This window comes from Primulina eburnea, chromosome 13 (assembly GCF_022965805.1).
Source record: "Primulina eburnea isolate SZY01 chromosome 13, ASM2296580v1, whole genome shotgun sequence".
In the NCBI taxonomy this organism is placed as follows: Eukaryota; Viridiplantae; Streptophyta; class Magnoliopsida; order Lamiales; family Gesneriaceae; genus Primulina; species Primulina eburnea.
This window is the reverse complement of record NC_133113.1, coordinates 18,173,983-18,197,640: the sequence shown is the minus strand read 5'-3', so window position 1 is coordinate 18,197,640 and position 23,658 is coordinate 18,173,983. Positions and strand designations below refer to the sequence as shown.

Genomic DNA, 23,658 nt, shown 5'->3' with positions numbered 1-23,658 from the left:
CTCTCAGCCAATATCTTTCCAAGATTATTCGCTGCTTCTACAAACACTTCATTTTTTCCAGGACTCGACCCACAAAATACACAAATATTTTTCAATGTTTGTGCAGAGGATCCAGTCATGTTTTTACTTTCCTTTTTTTTTTTTTCTGCGAAAGTAGAAAGAAAGATGAGAGATTTTATAGGGGTAATATGTTATCATGACAAAACTATGGGTCACAGCTGTAAACAGAATAAATAGTAAAAAAATAATGACACACATGCTTATAAACAGTAGTGTGATTGTGGCTCACAATTTTCCTCTGGTTTTACGTCCAGAAACGGCTTCAACGCCTTCTATGAGTCGAGGATATGCTTCCCATCCAATTTTCTTATAAATTGGCAAACAGGGTCTTTTTTAGTCAGATTCCCAAGACTATGACGCTCATCTTGAAATTGTTTCCATAAACGGAGAAGTTCAATATGCACATGTCCACTAGAATGCGTCTCAAGAGTCAATAAGATGTTATCTAAAGACTCCTTACTCAGCCCATTCTTAATGAAATCAATTTTATCTTCTCTGTTATTGGAAACACATCCCAAAGATCTGCATCGTTTGTCACAAGTCCATCTTGCACACTTATGACAAACCCCTAAACTTTTGGCCCTTCGTTTTTTCGCATAAGTGCTTTTTCCTAATCCAGGCAAATACCGAATAAGCAATGATTGTGGAACTTCTCCTCCTAATCGGACCTTAGCTTCTATTACAAGACGAATATCTTCTGGAATTCCTTTTTGCATTAGTAATCTCAATCTTTCACACCTTCCTGCATAAATTTTTCTTAGAACATTTTCAGAAACAGAGGGAAAATATTTACAAATTTTTGAGAGAATTTCATCCATTTTGAAAAGAAAAGAAATGATTTTTTTTTTTTAAATTTTTGTATCAGCAATTGTGGGAAACTGATTTAACCGACTATGAGAGTCACGGAGTACCGTTATCCGCCATTTAACCGGGAAAATAAAAAGATTAAGAAAACCTGAAATAAAAACAAACAATAATCAAATGCAACACAAAAAAAAAAATCAAGGATCAGAAAGGGAAATAAACTCTTCTTGAAAGATTTCATTTTCCAAAAATGGTTTAAGCCTTTGTCCATTCACTTTAAAAACATCACCATTTTTAGGATTTTCAATATCCACAGCTCCATAAGGATACACATGCTTTATAACATATGGGCCTGTCCATCTTGATCGTAATTTTCCTGGGAATATGTGAAGTCGAGAATTATAAAGCAAAACTTTTTTACCAATCTCAAAAGATTTTCTAAGAATTGTTTTATCATGAAATGATTTGATTTTTGCTTTATAAATCCTTGAATTCTCATACGCATCATTTCTGAGTTCATCAAGTTCATTAAGTTGCAATTTACGCAATTTGTTGGCATCATCCATGCTTGAATTTAAAGTTTTTATCGCCCAATAAGCTTTATGTTCCAATTCCACAGGCAAATGACAATGTTTTCCATAAACCAACCTATAGGGAGACATATTCAATGATGTTTTAAAAGCTGTTCGATATGCCCACAGTGCATCATTAAGTCGCAGAGACCAGTCTTTTCTATTTGAGTTAACAGTTTTTTCCAAAATTTGCTTTATCTCCCTATTAGCTAATTCAACTTGTCCATTTGTTTGAGGATGATAAGGAGTTGTTACTTTGTGAGTAATACCATATTTTTTCATTAATGAAGCAAATGGTTTATTAACAAAGTGAGTTCCCCCATCACTTATCATAGCTCGAGGAATTCCGAATCTACTAAAAATATTTTCTTTCAAAAATTTGATGACGATTTTATGATCATTTGTTCGACATGGAATTGCCTCTATCCATTTGGAAACATAATCAACTGCAACTAAAATATACAAGTATCCAAACGACGGTGGAAAAGGTCCCATAAAATCTATTCCCCAACAATCAAATATTTCAATTTCAATGATAGGATTCAAAGGCATCATGTTTCTTTTTGAAATCGCACCCAATTTTTGACAATTTTCACAGATCTTGCAGATTTCGTGGGTGTCTTTAAACAAAGTGGGCCAATAAAATCCACACTGCAAGATTTTTGCAGCTGTTTTCTTTGAAGAAAAATGTCCCCCGCATGCTTCTGAATGACAAAATTTAATGACACTACTTACCTCATTGTCGGGTATGCAACGTCGAAAAATTTGATCCGGACAATACTTGAACAGATACGGATCATCCCAATAAAAGTTTTTTACCTCATTCAAAAATTTTCTTTTATCTTGGGAACTCCATTGCGGTGGCATTTTTCCTGTCACAAGAAAATTTACTATGTTAGCAAACCAAGGTGTAGTAGTAACTGAAAATAGATGTTCATCAGGAAAATTATCGTTAATTGGTGTCATTTCAAAAGATGATCCTGTTACTAGTCTCGATAAATGATCGGCTACGACATTCTCGGTTCCTTTTTTATCTTTGATTACAATGTCAAATTCTTGGAGCAACAAAATCCATCGTATCAGTCGTGGCTTTGCATCCTGTTTGGTCAACAAATATCTAATAGCAAAATGATCAGTAAACACGATAGTTGTTGATCCAATCAAATAAGAACGAAATTTATCTAATGCAAATATTACAGCAAGTAGCTCTTTTTCAGTTGTGGAGTAATTCATTTGAGCATTGTTTAAAGTTCTACTTGCATAATATATCACATAAGGCTTACCGTTTCTTCTTTGACCCAATACTGCACCGACTGCATAATCACTCGCATCGCACATGATTTCAAATGGTAAAGACCAATCAGGAGGTTGCATGATAGGAGCTGATGTTAAATGTCGAATGATTTTATCAAAAGCATTTTGACATTCTTGAGTCCACTCAAATGCACTGTCTTTTGTTAAGAGGTTACAAATGGGTTTAGAGATTAAACTAAAGTCCTTTATAAACCTCCTATAAAATCCAGCATGTCCCAAAAATGAGCGAATTTCTTTAATGGTTTTTGGAGGGGGTAAATTGGCAATGACATCAACTTTTGCTTTATCGACTTCAATTCCATGAGATGACACGACATGTCCCAAAACAATTCCAGAAGTAATCATGTAATGACATTTTTCCCAATTTAAAATAAGACCTTTTTCCTCGCATCTTTTTAAAACTTTTTCCAAATTTTCAAGACAATTATCAAATGTATTCCCAAAAACAGTTAAATCATCCATAAAAATTTCCAAACAATTTTCAACCATGTCGCAGAAAATGCTTAGCATACATCTTTGAAATGTTGCTGGGGCATTGCATAAACCAAATGGCATCCTTCTGAATGCAAATGTTCCAAAAGGACATGTGAATGTAGTTTTTTCTTGATCTTCGAGTGCAATGGGAATTTGATAATAGCCTGAATATCCGTCAAGAAAACAGTAGTAGGGATGACCTGCTACTCTTTCTAAAATTTGATCCAAAAATGGTAATGGAAAATGATCTTTTCTAGTGGCGTCATTTAATTTTCTATAATCAATACACATCCGCCAACTAGATGGGACTCGACTTGTTAACAATTCACCTTTTTCATTTTTTATCACTGTGATGCCAGATTTTTTTGGAACTACTTGTGTTGGGCTTACCCACTTACTATCTGAAATAGGGTAGATAATTCCAACATCAAGTAGTTTGAGAACTTCAGTTTTCACAACATCTTTCATGTGTGGATTTAATCTCCTTTGTGGTTGTTGAGATGTTTTTGCATTTTCTTCTAAGTGAATTTTGTGTGTGCAAATTAGTGGATTAATGCCCTTAAGATCTTTTAGTGTCCAACCAATTGCATTTTTATGTCTTTTAAGCATATCAACTAATTTACCTTCTTGATTACTTGAGAGTTTGGAAGAAATTACCACCGGATATGTTTCATCTTCTCCAAGAAATGCATACTTCAATTCTTCTGGCAAGGGTTTTAACTCCAATACTGGTGGTTCGTCTTTGTTCTCATATTTTTCATCAAATTCTTTCTCTGATCCTGGTAACGAGTGATACCTGAAAAAATCGTCAAGATCAATTTCAATATTTTCTTTAACAGTTTCAATTGAACAAATATCTAATTGATCACGAGTACTCCCTTCTTGAATGTTTTCTTCCACAAGAGTTTCAATAAGATTTTCATCTTCACTTTCATCTCCTTTGTCATGTGGTTGCTTACAAAGATTAAAAACATTGAGCTCCAAGGTCATGTTACCAAATGACAACTTCATTATTCCATTCCTGCAATTTATAAGAGCATTAGAAGTTGCTAAAAATGGACGACCTAAAATTACAGGAATTGCATTACAAGCTTCAATAGGTTGTGTATCTAAAACTATGAAATCGACAGGATATACAAAGTTATCAACTTGGACCAACACGTCTTCTACCATACCTCTTGGCACTTTAACAGATCTATCAGCAAGTAAAAGTGTTACCGAAGTAGGTTTTAACTCGCCTAGATTGAGTTCTTGATAAACTGAATATGGAAGTAAATTCACACTAGCTCCAAGGTCAAGCAAGGCTTTTTTAATCTTTCGTTCTCCAATAATACACGAAATAGTAGGACAACCAGGATCTTTGTATTTCAAAGCATTATTATTTTGAATGATTGCACTTACTTGTTCGGCTAAAAATGCTTTCTTTTTCACATTCAATTTTCTTTTCACAGTGCACAAGTCTTTCAAAAATTTGGCATATGATGGTACCTGTTTTATTGCATCTAATAAAGGAATATTAACTTTTACTTGTTTAAAAATATCATATATATCAGAATTCAAATTTGATTTTTTTGTATTTTTCAATGCATGAGGGAATGGTGGTGACACTGTCTGTTGAACCTCCTCTTCGCAAGTTATGGGTTCCACTTCCTTACCCTTTGGAGTTGATTTATCATCATCTTCACAAGGTTCAAGAATGGATTTTTCCACAACCTTACCACTTCGAAGGGTAATAACAGATTTTACCTGATCCATAGGTTGAGTTCCAGAAGTTCCAATTTGTGTATGATGATCCTTGGGATTAGGCAGAGGTTGTGAAGGAAATTTACCTTTTTCATGAACATTAAGTGCAGATGCAAATTTAGCAAGAGTATCTTTCAAGTCTGTCATGGTTTGAGCAGTTTGAGTATTGATAGACTCTTGCTTTGCAATGAAAGAATTCAATGTATCTTCCAAATTTCTTTTCGGCGGAGGAACATAAGGTGCATAATTTTGAAAATTTTGTTGATTTTGAAAATGTGGTTGCGGAAATTGTGCAGCATTATCATTCCTCCAACTAAAATTTGGATGATTTCGCCAACCTGGATTGTAATTTTGAGAAAATGGTTCAAAATTTGGCCTTTTGAAATTGTTCAAAACATTGGCTTGCTCATGGAGACATTCTTTAAAAGAGGGCAAAGTGGGACAATCTTTTGTAAAATGATCACTTGTATCACAGATGTGACACACAATTTCTTGAACAGATTTTAATTGACCATTCTTTTTCAATTCAAGTGCCTCAACTTTTCTTGCCAAAGAGGTAAATCTAGCTTGAAGATCATGTTCATCTTTGAGAGTGTACATACCTCCACCAGATGTAGGAGATTGAATCTTGTTTGATGGTTCGATTGTACCTATAGTGTCCCAATTTTGAGCATTTTCAGCTAATGAATCGAGATACTCAATTGTCTCGTTCGGATCTTTATCTTCAAATGTTCCATTACACATAAATTCAACCATTTGCCTATCTTTAGGTGTTAAGCCTTCATAAAATTGAGAAACAACTCTCCAAATTTCAAAACCATGATGTGGACAAAGATTAAGCAATTCTTTGTATCTATCCCAACACTGATAAAAAGTTTCTCCTTGTTTTTGAGTGAAAGTGATGATTTGCCTTTTGAAAGAATTTGTTCTATGAGATGGAAAAAACTTTTTCAAAAATTGTTGTTGCAATTCATCCCAAGTTCGAATGGATCCCGATCTAAGATTTTGTAGCCAAGTTTTAGCTTTATCTTTTAAAGAAAAAGGAAAAAGCTTAAGGCGAATGGTGTTCATGCTACAATTTAGATCATTATATGTGTTGCACACTTCTTCAAACTCTCGTAAATGCATGTATGGATTTTCAGAATCTAAGCCATGAAAGTTGTGTAAAAGTTGGATAATACCAGGCTTAAAATTGAAATGAGATGCATCAGGGGGAAAAACTAGACATGAAGGTGCACTAGTACGTGTAGGATTCATGTGATCTCTAAGTGTTCTTCGTCTATCATGATCATGTTGAGATTGAATTTCATCTTCATTTTCTTGGATGGGTTCTTCCGCCATGTTTTGTAAAAATAAAGGGTTATTTCGAATGAGTCGACCACTAAGTGTACGTGACCAAATGCTCATGCAAATGCAAAACAAAAAGAAAAAAAAAACACACAAAAGCAATAAAAAGAAAAATAAACTTTAAAAAATATTAAATAGACTTGAAATTAAATTATACTTCCCCGGCAACGGCGCCAAAAACTTGTTGCGACTTTGATTGTTGCACTCCCAAGAGCAGGTTGTCCACAAGTAGTATAATTCGGTGAGTCCGAATATCGTATCCACAGGGAAGCTAAGGTAATTACAAGTCCACTACAATGTCTTTTTGTTTTTGTTTCTTTTTAATTTTAATTGAATCTTTAATGGGTAAATTTTAATTGTTCAAATTTAAATTTAAGTAGTTGAGATTAAAGGATCCACTCTTGGTATTTTAATAAAGTTAACATTAACGAACAATATTGAAATCCACTTAATAAAATGGTTCCAATATATTAAATAATCATATTTATATTATGTTATAAATTATAATCTTATAAGTACATAATATATACCAAAACTTATAAATGTGGTCAAGTATTTATTGTGCTATATATATTTGTAAACACTAAATCAAGGTTCCCACTTTAAATGGTTGGTAAAACCAAACAAACATTTAAATGGTACCAATAAATTAATACTATAATATATTCATATATAATAAATCAAGGAATCCAAGTTAAATGGTTGGTAAAACCAAACTAACATTTAAATGGTTCCAAGAATTTAATATTATAATATATTTATATATAATAACTCAAGGCATCCATTTTAAATGGTTGGTAATACCAAACTAACATTTAAATGGTTCCAAGAATTTAGTGTAACATATAGCAACAATAAATCAAAACTCCCACTTATAAGTAGGGTATAAAAATGCTTAAAGAAATAAATATAACATAAACAATAAATAATGATTAAATAATATAAAACATAGATTCTTACCTTATAATAACCTTATTATCATGCCAAGAGCTTCACCTTATCATCTCAACTTTAGGAAGTTAGCTATTCATTATTCAAAGTGTAAAACTTTGAATATGAAATTAACATGCTAATTATATTTAAATGAAGAAATAAAAGAAAAATATAGAGAGAAATATTATGAACTCAAAGATTTGTTCATAGAATGAGGGATATCTCAATACATTACAATGCACCCCTATTTATAGCCAAATTTGGGGAGACAACCACAAATAAAATATTATTTTTTACACATAAGTCTTCATTGGTGTTCCAAGAAATTAATATTATATTGCACATCACTTTTGACAAGCATCTTCTCCGAATTTTCTTCTTCACATAAAATGAAACATGTGGATAATTGAGTTGTCTAGTTGTGGTATTTTTTTCAGAATATTTGACCAAGTAGTTTGAGAGATATGGTCAAAATACTAGAGCATGGTAAAAATGCCACTCCTTCGGTAACTTTAATTGTTGCTTAATTTGATCCCAATTGTGAGAGGATTTTTATCTCATGCTTGCCACCAATATTGTAGATATTAACATCAACTTTCTACAGGTCCAAGAATCATCTTAATCCCATTTGCAACGCCAAGGTTATTCTTGTTTTATCGAACCTGTAAAAATAGTAAAAACTTATAATTACACAACAACTTATATTTTATACAATTTATTATAAAACATATAATATTTAAAAATTTAATAAAACAAAAACTATATATTTATATTATAAAACATTTAATTAATGTACAATTTTTATGTTTATCACCAACACCCTAAGGAATGATTTGAACCATGGCTAAGGGCCCTAGGCCAGCCACAGTTCGAACCACCCAAGAAACAAAACAATCGTCCCAGCCGAGCACCGATGGGAATATTGCGGCAGTTCTTGCTATCATGGACCATTGCAGTGGCCATTTGGTTGACCATGGCACGATCTAGACATCAAGGGTATGGTATGAACCGTGGCTATGGGCCAAAGGCCAACCAAGATTCACACCACGCCACAAAACCGTGAGTACACATGCTGAAATAAAATGGGGATCGAAGGGGCTGTTCATGTTTTGATTTATAAAAAACATTTCCATCGTGGGCCAAGCCTCAAAGGGGCGACTTGGTCACGTCTTAGCCACGCTAGGGAGGTGTTATAATCATGGCTATATGCCCCTGGGGCAGCCAAGATCAGAGACTCCCCCTTGACAACAACATGACAGAAATCGAACACAAAGGGACACATTTGAGGTGTTGCTGTCACATGCGAGTTTCCAGCGTGTATGGGACTGAACGAATGGACCAACATGGTCTTGACACACCCTAGTACGTGTCTATATGCAGGCTTGGGAGCCTAGGGTCGAACCAATACCTGAAACAACAAAAAACGTGCCAACCGTGAAGCATGAAATGGAAATGAAAAGTTGTGCATATTTTTTCCAACAAAACTGCTGTCATGTTTCAGTTTGTGCTGGGAAATCATGATCATAAAATGTTTAACAATCATAATACGACTTGATTGAAGAGCAAATAATAACATATACATGCCTTGGTTTTTGTTTTTGAAGAAAACAAAAGAAAAAGCAACGACGCGGCGTGGAAGAGAAGAAGTGATCTACCTTCCTTCCTTCTACTCGATTTCTTCTCTAAATGCTCTCGGTTGTTCTCACTGATTCCTCACGAAATTGCTCTGAAATGCTCTCAAATTTTCGGTGTGGAGGGAGAGGGGAGATGGTTAGGAGAGTGAGGGGAGGGGTTGCAATATAAAAGGGATGGCAAGACCAAGTCTTGCTCTCCTTTTTGAATTTTGAAATGGCTTGATATCCTAGAGATGGTTGGAGGGATCATGACCGATTCTATATGCTAAGCAAGGTTAGGATAGTGATCTAATGTTAATAATTAAGAGTGATTAATAAATGAAAGGATTATAATGCTAAGAAATGACAAGGAAAGGGTCAAAGGTGAGTTGGCAAAGAATTGTTTAATCACTAAGGGGTGGCCGAAAATAATCTAATAGATGGAGGGGAAATATTATTTAGTTAGTGTATTTTAAATCTTTAGATCCTTACCTATCCTTTAAATAATTTAGTGCATTAACACAAAAAATTAAAGAACCTAAATGAACTTATTTCCTACTTACCTCAATTTACTAAAATAATTTCTTCAACCTCCTTTTAACTTAAATTAACTTACTAGTTAGCTAAAATAAACTCTAGGAATGTTTTCTAAATTTTAAATTTTATCTCAAAACTCCAACCCCAGTCCGGCCTCACTGAATTCACTGAAAAGATAAAAATTAAACTACTGCATAAAATAATTAACTTTAAAGAAAAGCATTTAAATACTCGTGCAATAAAGTCATTTTAATTTAAAATAATAGAATTATGCATGACTTATACGTAGTCTAATTTATGGGTTCTACAACTCTCCCCCATTAAAAGAAATTTTGTCCTCGAAATTAAAACTCACCGAATAACTCGGGGTACCGACTCCTCATCTCTGGCTCAGACTCCCATGTAGCTTCTTCTTTGAATGGTTAAGCCATTTGACTTTCGCTCGCTTAACTAGCTTGTTCCGAAGCTTCTTCTCTTGTCTGTCTAAGATCTGCATCGGTTTCTCCTCATAAGACAGATTCAGAGTAAGCTGCAATGGCTCAAAGTTCAAGACATGCGAAGGATTCGCCATATACTTCCTCAGCATAGAGACGTGGAACACATTGTGTACTCCGGCCAGATTCGGCGGAAGAGCAACACGATAAGCTAACGTCCCAACTCTGTTGAGGTTCTCAAATGGTCCAATGTATCTCGGATTGAGCTTCCCTTTCTTTCCGAACCGCATGACGCCCTTCATAGGTGCTATCTTCACAAAAACATGGTCGCCAACGGGAAACTCTAGATCTCTCCTCCTCTGATCTGCATAGCTCTTCTGTCGACTCTGGGCAGCCCTCATCCTATCACGGATCTTGACTACTACATCGGCAGCCTGCTGAATAATCTTTGGACCCAACTCTGATCTCTCTCCTACTTCATCCCAATGAACAGGAGATATGCAGTTGCGGCCATACAGTGCTTCAAACAGAGCCATACCAATAGACGACTGGAAGCTGTTGTTATAGGTGAACTCTACCAATGGCAAGTTCGACTCCCAACTCCCTGAGGAATCAATCACACAAGCACGGAGAAGATCCTCCAAGATCTGAATAACTCGCTCCGACTGCCCATCTGTCTGCGGATAGAAAGCTGTGCTAAACAGCAACTTCGTACCTACTGCCGAATGCAAACTCTTCCAGAATGCGGAAGTGAATCTAGAGTCTCTGTCAGATACTACAGAAATTGGAATACCATGAAGTCGGACTATCTCCCAAATATACAACTCTGCATACTGAATCATGGTGAAAGTCTTCTTAATGGGCAAGAAGTGCGCTGATTTGGTAAGACGATCTACAATCACCCAGATGGCATTTGATCATCTGACTGACTTCGGCAATCCGATCACAAAGTCCATGGTAACATTCTCCCACTTCCACTCGGGAATGGGAAGAGGCTTGAGCAAACCTGCTGGTCTCTGATGCTCCGCCTTCACTAACTGACAAGTCAGACACGCGGATACAAACCGTCTGATATCCTTCTTCATCCCAGACCACCATTACAATAACTGCAGATCTCGGTACATCTTCGTACTCCCTGGATGAATAGAGTACGGCGACATGTGGGCCTCTGATAAAATATCTGCTCGAATAGAACCACCACTAGGAACCCACATCCTGTCTCGGTATCTCACAATACCGTTGTTGACTGAATACAAGACACTGCCCTTGGCCTCATCTCTCTGCTTCCACTTTGCCAACTGCTCATCTGCTGACTGACCACTGCGAATCCGGTCAATAAGGGAAGACTGGATCGTCAAAGTAGATAGACAAGGAACTCTACCTTGAGGATATGACTCTAGATCAAACCTCTGCATCTCAAGCTGAAGAGCTCTCTGAATCATCAAATGAGCCATCACTGCGACTTTTCTGCTCAATGCATCCGCAACTACATTTGCTTTACCCGAGTGGTAGCTAATGTCACAGTCATAATCCTTTACAAGCTCCAACCAACGCCTCTGACGCATGTTCAACTCCTTCTGCGTAAAGAAATACTTGAGGCTCTTGTGGTCGCTAAAGATCTGGCACTTCTCCCCATACAGATAGTGCCTCCAAATCTTCAAGGCAAATACCACGGCGGCCAACTCTAGATCATGGGTAGGGTAGTTCTTCTCATGGATTTTCAACTGTCGAGAAGCATATGCTATCACCTTCCCATGATGCATCAACACAGAGCCTAAACCGAGCTTCAAAGCATCGGTATACAAAACAAAATATCCGGGCCCTGACGACATGGCCAAAACTGGTGCTGAGATAAGACCTTTCTTCAAAGTATCAAAGCTCTTCTGAGACTCCTCGCTCCACACAAATTTCACATTCTTCTTGGTCAATGATGTGAGTGGAACGACAATAGCGGAGAATCCATTAATGAACTTCCGATAATATCCTGCTAGCCAAAGAAAACTGCGGATCTCTGATGCATTCTGGAGCACAACCCAATCCCTGACTGCGGCAACTTTTGCTGGGTCTACCTCAATACCACTGCAAGAAACAATGTGGCCTAAGAACGCCACCTTCTCTAACCAGAATTCGCACTTACTGAACTTTGCGAATAACTTATGCTTCTGCAAGGTCTGCAACACTGTAGTCAGATGTCTGCTGTGATCCTCTTGATTCTTGGAGTAGACGAGAATGTCGTCTATGAATACTATTACAAACAGGTCAAGATACGGCTGAAATACGCGATTCATGAGATCCATGAAGATCGCTGGCGCATTCGTCAGACCGAACGACATCATAAGGAACTCATAGTGGCCATAACGAGTCCTGAAAGTAGTCTTGGAAACATCAGCATCTCTCACCCTCAACTGGTGATAACCGGAACGCAGATCTATCTTGGAGAATATAGAAGCTCCCTGCAACTGGTCAAACAAATCCTCAATCCTCGGAAGTGGTTATTTGTTCTTCACTGTAACCCTGTTCAACTCCCGGTAATCAATGCAAAGCCTCATAGAGCCATCCTTCTTCTTCACAAATAAGACTGGCGCGCCCCATGGTGAAAAACTCGGGTGAATGAACTTCTTATCTAGACGTTCCTGAATCTGCTTCTTAAGCTCCGCCATCTCTGTCGGTGCTAGTCGGTACGGCGCTTTTGATATCGGAGTCGTACCTGGCATAAGATCGATGGAGAACTCCACCTCTCTCTCGGGTGGCATACCAGAGACGTCCTCAAGAAAAACGTCTTGGAAATCTCTAACAATCGGAACATCTGAGGCGGACTGACTGGGCGCCTCGGGGAAAGATACAAAGGTCGCTAGAAACGCCCGATACCCTCTATGCATGAGCTTCCTAGCCTGGACATAAGGAATAATGCGCGGTAGAGGAAAGTACCTGTCTGGCTCAAATAAGAACTGCGTCATTCCAGGTGGTCAGACTAGAACAGATCTCCTCTGGAAGTCGATCACAAATCTGTTCCGCAATAGCCAATCCATCCCTAGAATGATGTCAAACTCTGGCATCGGAAGTACAATAAGATCCGCATAAACAAGATTGCCATGGAGCTCAAGATCTATGTCTCGGATCACATTGGTAGTTGCCATCTCCTCTCGGGAAGGCAATACTACTGAATAGGCTACATCTAGCCCAACGGTCTTGACCTTGAGGAAATTAGCAAAGACCTCCGAAATAAATGAGTGAGTGGCCCCTGAATCTATCAAGGCCTTTGTAGCGGAACCAAATATAAATATTCTCCTTGAAAGGTTGGAATACTAAGCGGAACCCAATAATCACAAGAACTACTTATAGACATGCAAAGGTCAAAGTTCTTTTAACTTAAATTCCCAAAATAATACCAAGTAGTGCATGCAATCCAACTGCAATTCTATGTTCAAAATTTCAACCCAAAAAAATAAATCCCCAAATAAAACTTAAAGCTTAAATGTACCTGTCATGAGCATCGTATCTGGGTTCGTCTCCGTACCATGGAGAGCAAAAACTCTGCCTTGGGTAGGCAGATTCCTCTGAGGGCATTGCAGAAGTAAGTGGTCTGGACTACCACACTTATAACACTTCCCTGAGCCAAACATACACGCTCCAGCATGGCGGCGTGTGCACCTAGGACAAACTGGATGCTCAAAAGTCCTCGAGGCTGGGCGCCCCCGCTGCTGCTGCTGCTGACCTCTGTTTCTAGGCGGGCCGTGAAAAGGCCTCTTGTTCTGCTGCTGATGCTGCTGAGAAGGAGAGCGGTTTGGTACCTGGACTGGGCGTTTGCCCTGGCGGTCTCTCTCGATATCACGCTGATCCTGCTCTGCGGCTAGAGCTTTGGAGACAGCGACTTCATAAGTAGTAGGGTCAAACACCCTAACATCACGACACAAGATCGGCCGTTGACCCACAAAGAAATGCATCAACTTGGCTTTAGCATCATTCGCAATCAGGGGCACAAAATGACAACCCCTCTCAAACTTACGGATGAACTCCGTAACAGTCAGATCTCCCTTTCTCAGGCTCATGAATTCCGTGGTCAATCTGGTGCGCACCTCCTCAGTGAAATATTTGGGGTAGAATACCTCCGTGAAGCGTGTACAGATCAGCGTAGCCAAGTTCAGGGCTACTGACGCTCCTTCCCACCATAAGCGGGCATCTCCTCCGAATAAGTAGGTGGCACATCGGACTCTGTCTACATCTCCAAGCTTCATGAACTCGAAGATAACCTCGAGGGACTTGATCCAGCCCTAGGCAATCATGGGGTCCGTCGTCCCTGAAAACTCCTTAGGACGCATCTTCATGAATCTCTCATAGACAACCTCGGGCCCTGTCGGCCTGGTCGCCACAACATGGTTCCCCGCAAACTGTGCGAAGAACTTAGTCATCCCAGCTAGCATCTGGGCATTCATGTCAGGTGGAGGGGGTGGTGGAGGTGGTAAGTCTCTCTCCTACCTCTGCTCCTCCCTGTCCTCTTGGCGAGGCTCATTATTTCTAGTACGCTCGAGAATGTGTCTAGGGGGCATATTGTTCCATACATTACCCATACGTAACCAACATGCATAATCTCTATAATTTATTTAAATTTAAGTACTGAACAATAAAAATCTGGACATAAAATATTTCATGAAAACATGCTGTTAAATAATTCATGCTTTGAATAAAATGCGTAAATGTAAAACTTACAGACCAAAGACGTGACTTCATGAGCTTCTCGTGGTCAGTAGTAGCACAATTTTTTACAGAACCATTGCTCTGATACCAGCTATAATGGCCTGAAAATCCGTGTTTGAAAATTTGCGGAAAAATTTAAAATTTTCTTTAAATAATTTAAATGCCTCGTTCAAAGTTCAATTGATAGATAAAGTTTAATATTCAAAATAGCAGCGGAAGTAAATATTTTGTTGCAAAATAACAATTTAAGAATAATCCAACAAAAGATAAAATGTTTGAGCATAAAAATGGTAAATGCTAAAATGAGGTCCTCGGGTTCCACTACTGCCGACCCAAGCTAGCTCACTGGTCCCCGCCCTCGGCCCCGACATCATCAGTACCTACAACAATCAAGTCTAGTGAGTATAAAGAATCACATGCATATATCGTAAATAACGAGTAAATAATATAGTAAAATTGCATGAGATAAAATATCATGTCATGATGCATAACGTGAAAATAACTTATCATGAACAATTATAATACGTGCATAACTGACTGAAAATCATAAGTGAAATGGTTGCTCCATAGAGCCCTGTAATGAAATAGCATGTAATATTTTTTTGGTGAGATTATGGTCTATGCAAGTGGCCCCTGCACTGAACTGAACTGAACTGACCAGTAACTGGCGACCGGGTGAAGTAATGAACGTCTGATCAGACTAATGCAACAATATACTGGGTGGAACTGAACTGAACTGAACTGACAGGTAACTGACGACCTGATGATACAATGATCCAATGATAGTGAAATGGCCACAAGCAATATCGCATAAATCTCAAAAATGAATATTTTATATTTTTATGCACGTAATATAATTAAATGGCATAATGAAATATCCTGTATTATTTTACCACATGGATTGGATCGTTCCCAGGCTCGCTGCGACCTAAATTTATCATGAAAAATATGCAAATGATTTTCTTGACCAAACTTTGTAATTGAATCCAAAAACGAGACAATTACGCCCAACGACTTTGTATTTAATCATGACTCCGTGCCAACCCGAACCAACACCGAACCATCATTTAGTCATGATTAAAATACACTTAAACTGATGAAATAATGCTCTTAAAATGGTAAGGACCGAAATTTTGGTGAATGGAGGCCAAAACATGAAACGTTCTTTCGAGAGTCAATTTGGCACATCGCACCGAAATTTCTCGTACGACCTCTAAAATGATCCGAATCACGAACGGCCAAAAACATGACCTTCTAACTCGATGAGGCACTGTTCAGTCCAAGGCATAGGCTAAAAGCCAACCAAGAACCCAGAACACGCCTCTGAACTGCAGCATGATTGCTGTCAAAAATTACAGCAGCTGTGCCTTCGATTTCTTGTGTCGTTTTTGAGACTACCGACCATTGGGGTTTGAACCACCGACCAGAGGCTCTTACCAACATCCTAAGGAATGATTTGAACCATGGCTAAGGGCCCTAGTCCATCCAAAATTCGAACCACCCAAGAAACAAAACAATCATCCCAGCCGAGCACCTAATCTGCGCGTGGGAATATTGCGGCGGTTCTTGCTGTCATGGACCATTCCAGTGGCCATTTGGTTGACCATGGCACGATCTAGACATCAAGGGGTATGGTATGAACCGTGGATATGGGCCAGAGGCCAACCAAGATTCACACCACGCCACAAAACCGTGAGTACACATGCTGAAATAAAATGGGGATCGAAGGGGCTGTTCATGTTTTGATTTTAAAAAAAAGTTTCCATCATGGACCAAGCCTCAAAGGGGCGACTTGGTCATGTCTTAGCCATGCTAGGGATGTGTTCTAATAATGGCTATATGCCCCTGGGGCAGCCAAGATCAGACACTCCCCCTTGACAGCAACATGACAGAAATCGAACACAAAGGGACACATTTGGGGTGTTGCTGTCACATGCGAGTTTCCAGCGTGTATGGGACTGACCGAATGGACCAAAATGGTCTTGACACACCCTAGTACGTTTCTAAATGCAGCCTTGGGAGCCTAGGGTCGAACCAATACCTGAAACAACCAAAAACGTGCCAACCGTGAATCATGAAATGGAAATGAAAAGTTGTGCAGAATTTTTCCAACAAAACTGCTGTCATGTTTCGGTTTGGGGTGGGAAATCATGATCATAAAATGTTAAAAAATCATAATACGACTTGATTGAAGATCAAATAATAACATATACATGCCTTGGTTTTTGTTTTGAAGAAAACAAAAGAAAACACAACGACGCGGCGCGGAGGAGACGGAGTGATCTACCTTCCTTCCTTCTACTCGATTTCTTCTCTAAATGCTCTCGGTTTTTCTCACTGATTCCTCACGAAAATGCTCTGAAATGCTCTCAAATTTTTGGTGAGGAGGGAGAGGGGAGATGGTTAGGAGAGTGAGGGGAGGGGTTGCAATATAACAGGGATGGCAAGACCAAGTCTTGCTCTCCTTTTTGAATTTTGAAATGGCTTGATATCCTAGAGATGGTTGGAGGGATCATGACTGATTCTATATGCTAAGAAAGGTTAGGATAATGATCTAATATTAATAATTAAGGATGATTAATAAATGAAAGAATTATCATGCTAAGAAATGACAAGGAAAAGGTTAAAGGTGAGTTGGCAAAGAATTGTTTAATCACTAAGGGGTGGCCGAAAATAATCTAATAAATGGAGGGGAAATATTATTTAGTTAGTGTATTTTAAATCTTTAGAGCCTTACCTATCCTTTAAATAATTTAGTGAATTAACACAAAAATTAAGGAACCTAAATGAACTTATTTCTTACTTACCTCAAGTTACTAAAATAATTTCTTAAACCTCCTTTTAACTTAAATTAACTTGCTAGTTAGCTAAAATAAACTCTGGGAATGTTTTCTAAATTTTAAATTTTATCTCAAAACTCCAACTCCAGTTCGACCTCACTGAATTAACTGAAAAGATAAAAATTAAACTACTGCATAAAATAATTAACTTTAAAGAAAAGCATTTAAATACTCATGCAATAAAATCATTTTTATTTAAAATACTAGAATTATGCATGACTTATACGTAGTCTAATTTACGGGTTCTACATATACAATGTGTTCCACGTCTCGATGCTGAGGAAGTATATAGCGAATCTCTCACATGGTTTGAGCGATGAGCCGTCACAGCTTGCTCCGGATCTGTCGTATGAGGAAAGACATGACCAAATCCTAGACCGACATGAACGGAGACTTCGGAACAAGGTAACCAAGCTGGTCAAAGTTCGTTGGCTAAATCAATCAGTGGAGGAAGCCACTTGGGAGACTGAGGCAGAGATGAGGAATCGCTACCCGGAGCTGTTTGGTAAGACTTAATTTTGAGGACAAATTTATTTAAGTGGGGGAGGAACTGTAGAGCCCAAATTGAGTACACGTAAAACTCATGCATTTAGTTAAATTGTTAAATCATTTATTTAAATTTAAAAAGATTTTAGAGATGGATGATTTATTCAAATGCATTATTTTAAATTAGTTATGGTTTTGTGATGCACATTAAAATGTTTTCTTGAGTTTCATGTTTCAGGCGATTATTCGATGCAGGATTGAGGAAAGGAGACTGACGACGATTTTTGGAATTTTAAAATGTGGTATTTAATTTTTAAGTAAAAAAAGTGTCATTTTAAATGATTTATTTAGTTTCTAGTATTTTAAAGCCTAATTCGATTATTAAGTGTATTTATGAGTTTTTATACTTTTAAAGATGTGTCACTTGTGAATTTTATTTTAAATTAGAGGTGTTAGAAAAGTTAGTATTAGATTAGTATTATTTTATTATTATTTACTCATGCATGATTATCTCCTAATTAGGCAATTAATTATATATTAAGCAAAATTTTGTCCCATTATTAATTATTTACCCATGCATGATTATCTCCTAATTAGGCAATTAATTATTAATCAAGCTAAATTAATTCCCCTAATTACCTACAAACACACGCGCACACACATTATAACCCACACAAAATTCTCCCTTCCATTTTATTTCATTTTTTAAGATAAAAGCTTAGGGTTCTAGTGTACCAGCAGCCGTCCTCTTCTCTTCAAATTTTCCAGCAATTCTCGTTGAGTTTTCTTCAAGAAAAATCGTGCCATGTTCGTCCCAGATCAACCCTCGCATCCTTCCTGCTTCGGTGTTGTCTTTTCGGTAACGTTAAATATCAAAAGGCACGTATATTCTGTTTTTCCTGCGTCGATCTTGTCATAGTATTAATTTAATGTTTTTTGTGTGAAAACATGAGTATGTTATGTAGTAGTTTGAGCAGAAAATTTATTGGATGTGTTTTGAAGGAGTTTTTAGATCTCAAAAATTGATTTTACTGTTCTTTTAAATACTGCGATTTTTCGGTCGCCTTTCTCGAAAAACTTTCAGCGTATGAAACGTAGATATTTTTGATACCTTCGATTTGATATAAAATAAAAATATTTGAATAAATATTGAGTGAGTTATGGTGTTTTTCGTGGGACGGCTCAAACTGCATTTTCTGAAAATTATGTTAGTGATGTGTTCTTGAAGTTTTATGGTTGCGGGAATCGTTGGGAATCGACGGGTGATTGTTGTTGCGTTTAGGTATGTCATTTATGAAGTTAGGATGGTGATTGACTTTTTGTTTTGTGTCGTTAGGCATTTGGAGATTGAGTAGTCGTCAAAAAATCGTTTTGCTGTCAAAAGTCGTGTTCTCGGGTTGTTGAGTTACTTGCGATAAATGGTTGTTTTGGGACAATTGAATAGGCTCGAGTAAGTGTTATGGTATCCTAGGATGGGTTTTGAGGTGTCGATTCATAGTCCGTACAATCGAGCTAAGGAGATTAAGCGTCACGTGTATTGAATTTCCGTTGGTTCGCGTCAACAATGGGTACACGGACCCTGGAACGGGGCCCGTGCCTTTGATTTCTTCGAAGTGAGTTTTTACAATATCTACACGGACTCCTACACGGATCTAGGCACATGGTCCATGCCTTCCCTTTTATGCATGACACATCTTACAGTACCTAAACGGACCCGTAGCCGGACTTGGGCTCGGGGTCCGTGTACTCCATTTTGGGAAAATTATGTTGAATGCTTTGAGGTTCGATACCTTAGTTTAGTGCAAAGTTTAATATGGTCGAGTCAAGGGAATCTTAGAACCTCCTAAGCTAATAAATGAGCTTGTGTATAAGCATGATTATTATGTTTAAGTTACACCAGTTAAGTATTCGAATTCATGTTAGTATGTTGTAGCAGTGGCCCAAGCGGTATCCAACGAATTCCTCAACGCCAAGTAAGTATGTTCGACGTGCAAAGAAAATATTTCAAGTTTTTGAGTTATGCTAAATGTCTTGTGACCAATTTATGTATGAGATTGGAAAGCGGTAAAGCATGACCAGGGACCAATCCACCCCGTTAAAGCATGAATGGGTTTAGATCAGGATTGGAAAGCGTTAAAGCATGAACGGGGACCAATCCACCCGTTAAAGCATGAACGGGGATCTCATGTATGTGGCAGTGGATTTTTCCATATGAGCCCAGTATTGTGATTTAGTCTTATCAGGCACATTTATGTATGGGTCACTTGCTTTGAAACATATATTTACGCAAAATGTTGTTATGTATGATGCAAGTATGTTTAAGAAAAGTTTAATGATGATGGTACGTATACGTTTGTGCTACTACGTTCAAGTTTCAATTATGTACTCTCTATTTTAAAGATGCATGTGGTTTTATTACGTATTACTTTTTATTTCCAATTTATACATGTTGAGTCTTTAGGCTCACTGGACTTGATCGATGCAGGTGAGGATGAATTTGAGGAGACAAGGGGTGGGGGACCAATGAGCCGGCTTGGACTGAGCAGGAGACTAAACCCGAGGACTGCCCATGTTTTTAAGAGATTATGCAATGTTTCAAATACTCTGATTTCACGTTATTGTTTACGATATTTAAACAATTATTTTTCTTTAGAATACTTTATTGGTGATCTCTTTATTGCAAATGTTTTGGATGAACAGTTTATTGTTGATCGCAATCTGAAAATTATTTTGTATTTAAGAAAATTTTTCTTTTTCCGCAACTTTCAAGAAGTTCAAAATACGGTACGTTACATAGAGTCTCATACTCCCATCTCTTTTCTTCACAAATAACACCGGCTCCCCCCATGGAAAAAAATAGGGCGAATAAATCCCTTGTCCAACAACTCTTGAATATGATCTTTCAACTCTTTCATCTCAACAGGTGCTAGAAGATATGGTGCCTTAGAGATCGGTACAGTACTCGACATCAACTCAATAGGAAGCTCCACCTGTCGCTCGGGTGGAATGGAGAAACATCGTCTGATAACACATCTGGAAAGTCCTGACAACCTCCACATCATCGATCGATCGACTGCCAGTGTCGTGTACGGAGATAATACTAGCAAGAACCCTGGCAGCCCTTCCAAATAAGCTTTTTTCCATGCATGCAACGCGACATCTGTTTGTTATGCGCAACCTCAAAAATAAAAGATTTCCCGTTGTGTGGTCTAATACAAACAGACCTCTGCCGAAAATCGATAGCACCTTCATTCAGTGTGAGCCAATCCATTCCCAAAATAATATCGAACTTGGGCATCAGCAACACAATAAGATCTGCACGTACGTTATTTTTCTACAAACTAAGCTCCACATCACAATGCTCGTAGACATCATATGCTCACCCGAAGGCGCTATAATTCTGAATCTCGATTCTACATCCTCCGATAAGATGGCCAATCATTTTACGAAGGACTCAAATATGAAAGAATGTGTGGTTCCTGAATCTAGCAAAGTATAGTGGCTACGCCTACTGTAAATATCCCCCTGTGTAAACCATCGTACCAAATGCAAATCAAAGCCATATTGAAAATTCTCAATCATCTAGGCCCTTAAAGTTTCGAAATTTCAATCATCCCCTCAAATTTGAATTTGCAAAAATTTCTCTTCATCTTTCAAAAATTACGATTGCACCCTCATAAATTCTGAAAATTTTCAATTTAGCCCCTAAATTCTAGGATAATTCAATTTCAGCCCTTAAAGTTTCGAAATTTCTGCAACTAGGTCCCTAAACTTTTGATTTATATCAACTAACCCCAAAATAATTTTCGAAAAATTGCATTTTAGTCCCTAAGTTCATCAATTCTCTAAAATTCGACCCCTAATAATAAAATTCGAAACTTACCGTTCAAAATGATGTAAAAATTTGAAACAAGCATCCCAAGACTATCGAATTCAATTCTCCTCGTTTTAATCCTAGCATACATGCTTATTAATGCAGACAACAATGCAATATAAAACGCTTAAATAGCAAGAATACTTGTAATAAGCGTCAAGTCTGGCTCTGTTTGCTCAGCATGCATCACGTAACCCCTTCTAGTCACGGGCTGCTTCAGTTTTGGACATTTCGTAGCTTTATGGTCGTCTCTTCCACATTTGAAGCACTAGTAGGTGCCCCACATGCACTTTCCAAGTAATGGCGATTGAATTCTTTACAGAGCAGCTTCTCGTCAGTCTTCGAGGCAACTTCTCTCGGTGGCTACCCATGTGGTTTCTGCTGTCCTGGAAGCTTCGGTGGTCCCAATTATGACTTCTTGATCTGCTGTTGCTGCTGCTATGGAGGGGGCTCTTCCTCTGAATCGCCCACTCAATATTTTTAAGTGATTTCTCAGCTCTGAAGGCCCTCGTAGCAACATCATTATAATTCGTCGGGTCTCCCAAAAAAACATCCCGACGTATAGTAGGCCTGAGACCATCTAGAAAGTGTCTCAGCTTCTCAACATCATCATTAGCGATTAGGGGCACAAAGTGACATACCCTTTCGAATTTCTTGACAACAGACATGTCTCCCTGGCGGAAACTCATAAATTCTCGTTTCAGCCGGGACCTCACATCAGCAATGAAATAATTCTCATAAAATATTCTTTTGAAATCCTCCCATGTCAAGATATTCAGACTAACCCCTCGTTTAGCACCCTCCCACCATAGAGATGCATCATCCTTCAGTAGGTAGATGGCGCATCGGAACCTTTCAGCTTCTGCCATGTTCATATAACGGAAAATCACCTCCAAAGACCTGATCCACCACTCCACAATGAATGGATCAGTAGTTCCAGAAAAACCTTTTGGATCCATCCTCCGAAACTGCATGTAGACATCACCAGGTCTTCCCTGAGCAACATTCCTAGCATGCTGCTCCAATAAACGAGCCATCTCCTCGAGCACTCGTGTATCAGAATCCGTGGGTGGTCGAGGCTCCTCCTCACGCCTCTCCTCATGCCTCTCCTCTTCAGTATTCATGGGAATGACACGTATAGGAGGCATTACTGTACACGTAACCAACATGCATTAATTAAAAAAATGTCTAACCTCCTAACTCATATATCATAAAAGCATTTAAAACTCAGCATATGAAATTTAAAGCAGTAAGACTCGCAGAATTGAGGCTTTACTTCTGGAGCTTTTCGGAGTGATAGTAACACAAACCTTTCCTTGGCTCTGATATTAACTGAAAAGTCCCTTACTTTTAGCTTTAAAATTTAAATAAATACTAAGAATATTTTTTTAAAAATTCGAAACCATCATCACCTAAATAATTTAACATTTAAAATATAAAGTGAATAAAAATCCTTAAATCGTTAATCATAAAATGTAAGTCAACTTAAAAGAATTCAACAATTTAAGCATCAAAATCAACCATAAAATAATACTCAAAATTTTCTTAAACTTTAAATACTAAACTAATGCGGAAAATAGATATTTTTCCATTGGGAGTGTACTGCCGACCCCGATTGTAAGGTCCAAAATGCGATAACGTAATCCAATTACATGTAAATTTAGGAAAAATGAAAAATGTATAATTAAATTGTGTTAATTGCATGAATTAAATGCGGTAGGCATGTTTACATGTTTAAAGTGTGGTTTCTACCAGAATGCAAAAAACTGTTTTTAAAGGTTATTCGAGACGCGATCGAAGAATGGAGACCGGGGACCGTAACGAAAAAATATTTTTATTAAATGTTTATTTTTAATTATTTAATATATCGTATATTTAATGTGTTATGTTTGAAAATGGAAAATTTTAAGTGTTTTTACACGTTGAGTCGTA

At 37.8% G+C, this 23,658-nt stretch overlaps 1 protein-coding gene across 1 annotated transcript in view; it reads right to left on the bottom strand.

Moving 5' to 3' along the window:
* Nucleotides 1–22,874, bottom strand: part of LOC140810328 (uncharacterized) — a 36,438-nt gene extending 13,564 nt beyond the window's left edge. Inside the window, exons 1-5 of the mRNA XM_073168204.1 lie at nt 22,094–22,874; nt 2,693–2,887; nt 2,135–2,491; nt 1,611–1,888; nt 1,154–1,199 (exon numbers count right to left, since the gene is read on the bottom strand). Of these exons, the coding sequence (XP_073024305.1) occupies nt 1,154–1,199; nt 1,611–1,888; nt 2,135–2,491; nt 2,693–2,887; nt 22,094–22,874 (1,657 nt within the window). The remainder of the gene's footprint in view (nt 1–1,153; nt 1,200–1,610; nt 1,889–2,134; nt 2,492–2,692; nt 2,888–22,093) is intronic.
* Between the last annotated feature and the right edge of the window lie 784 nt (nt 22,875–23,658).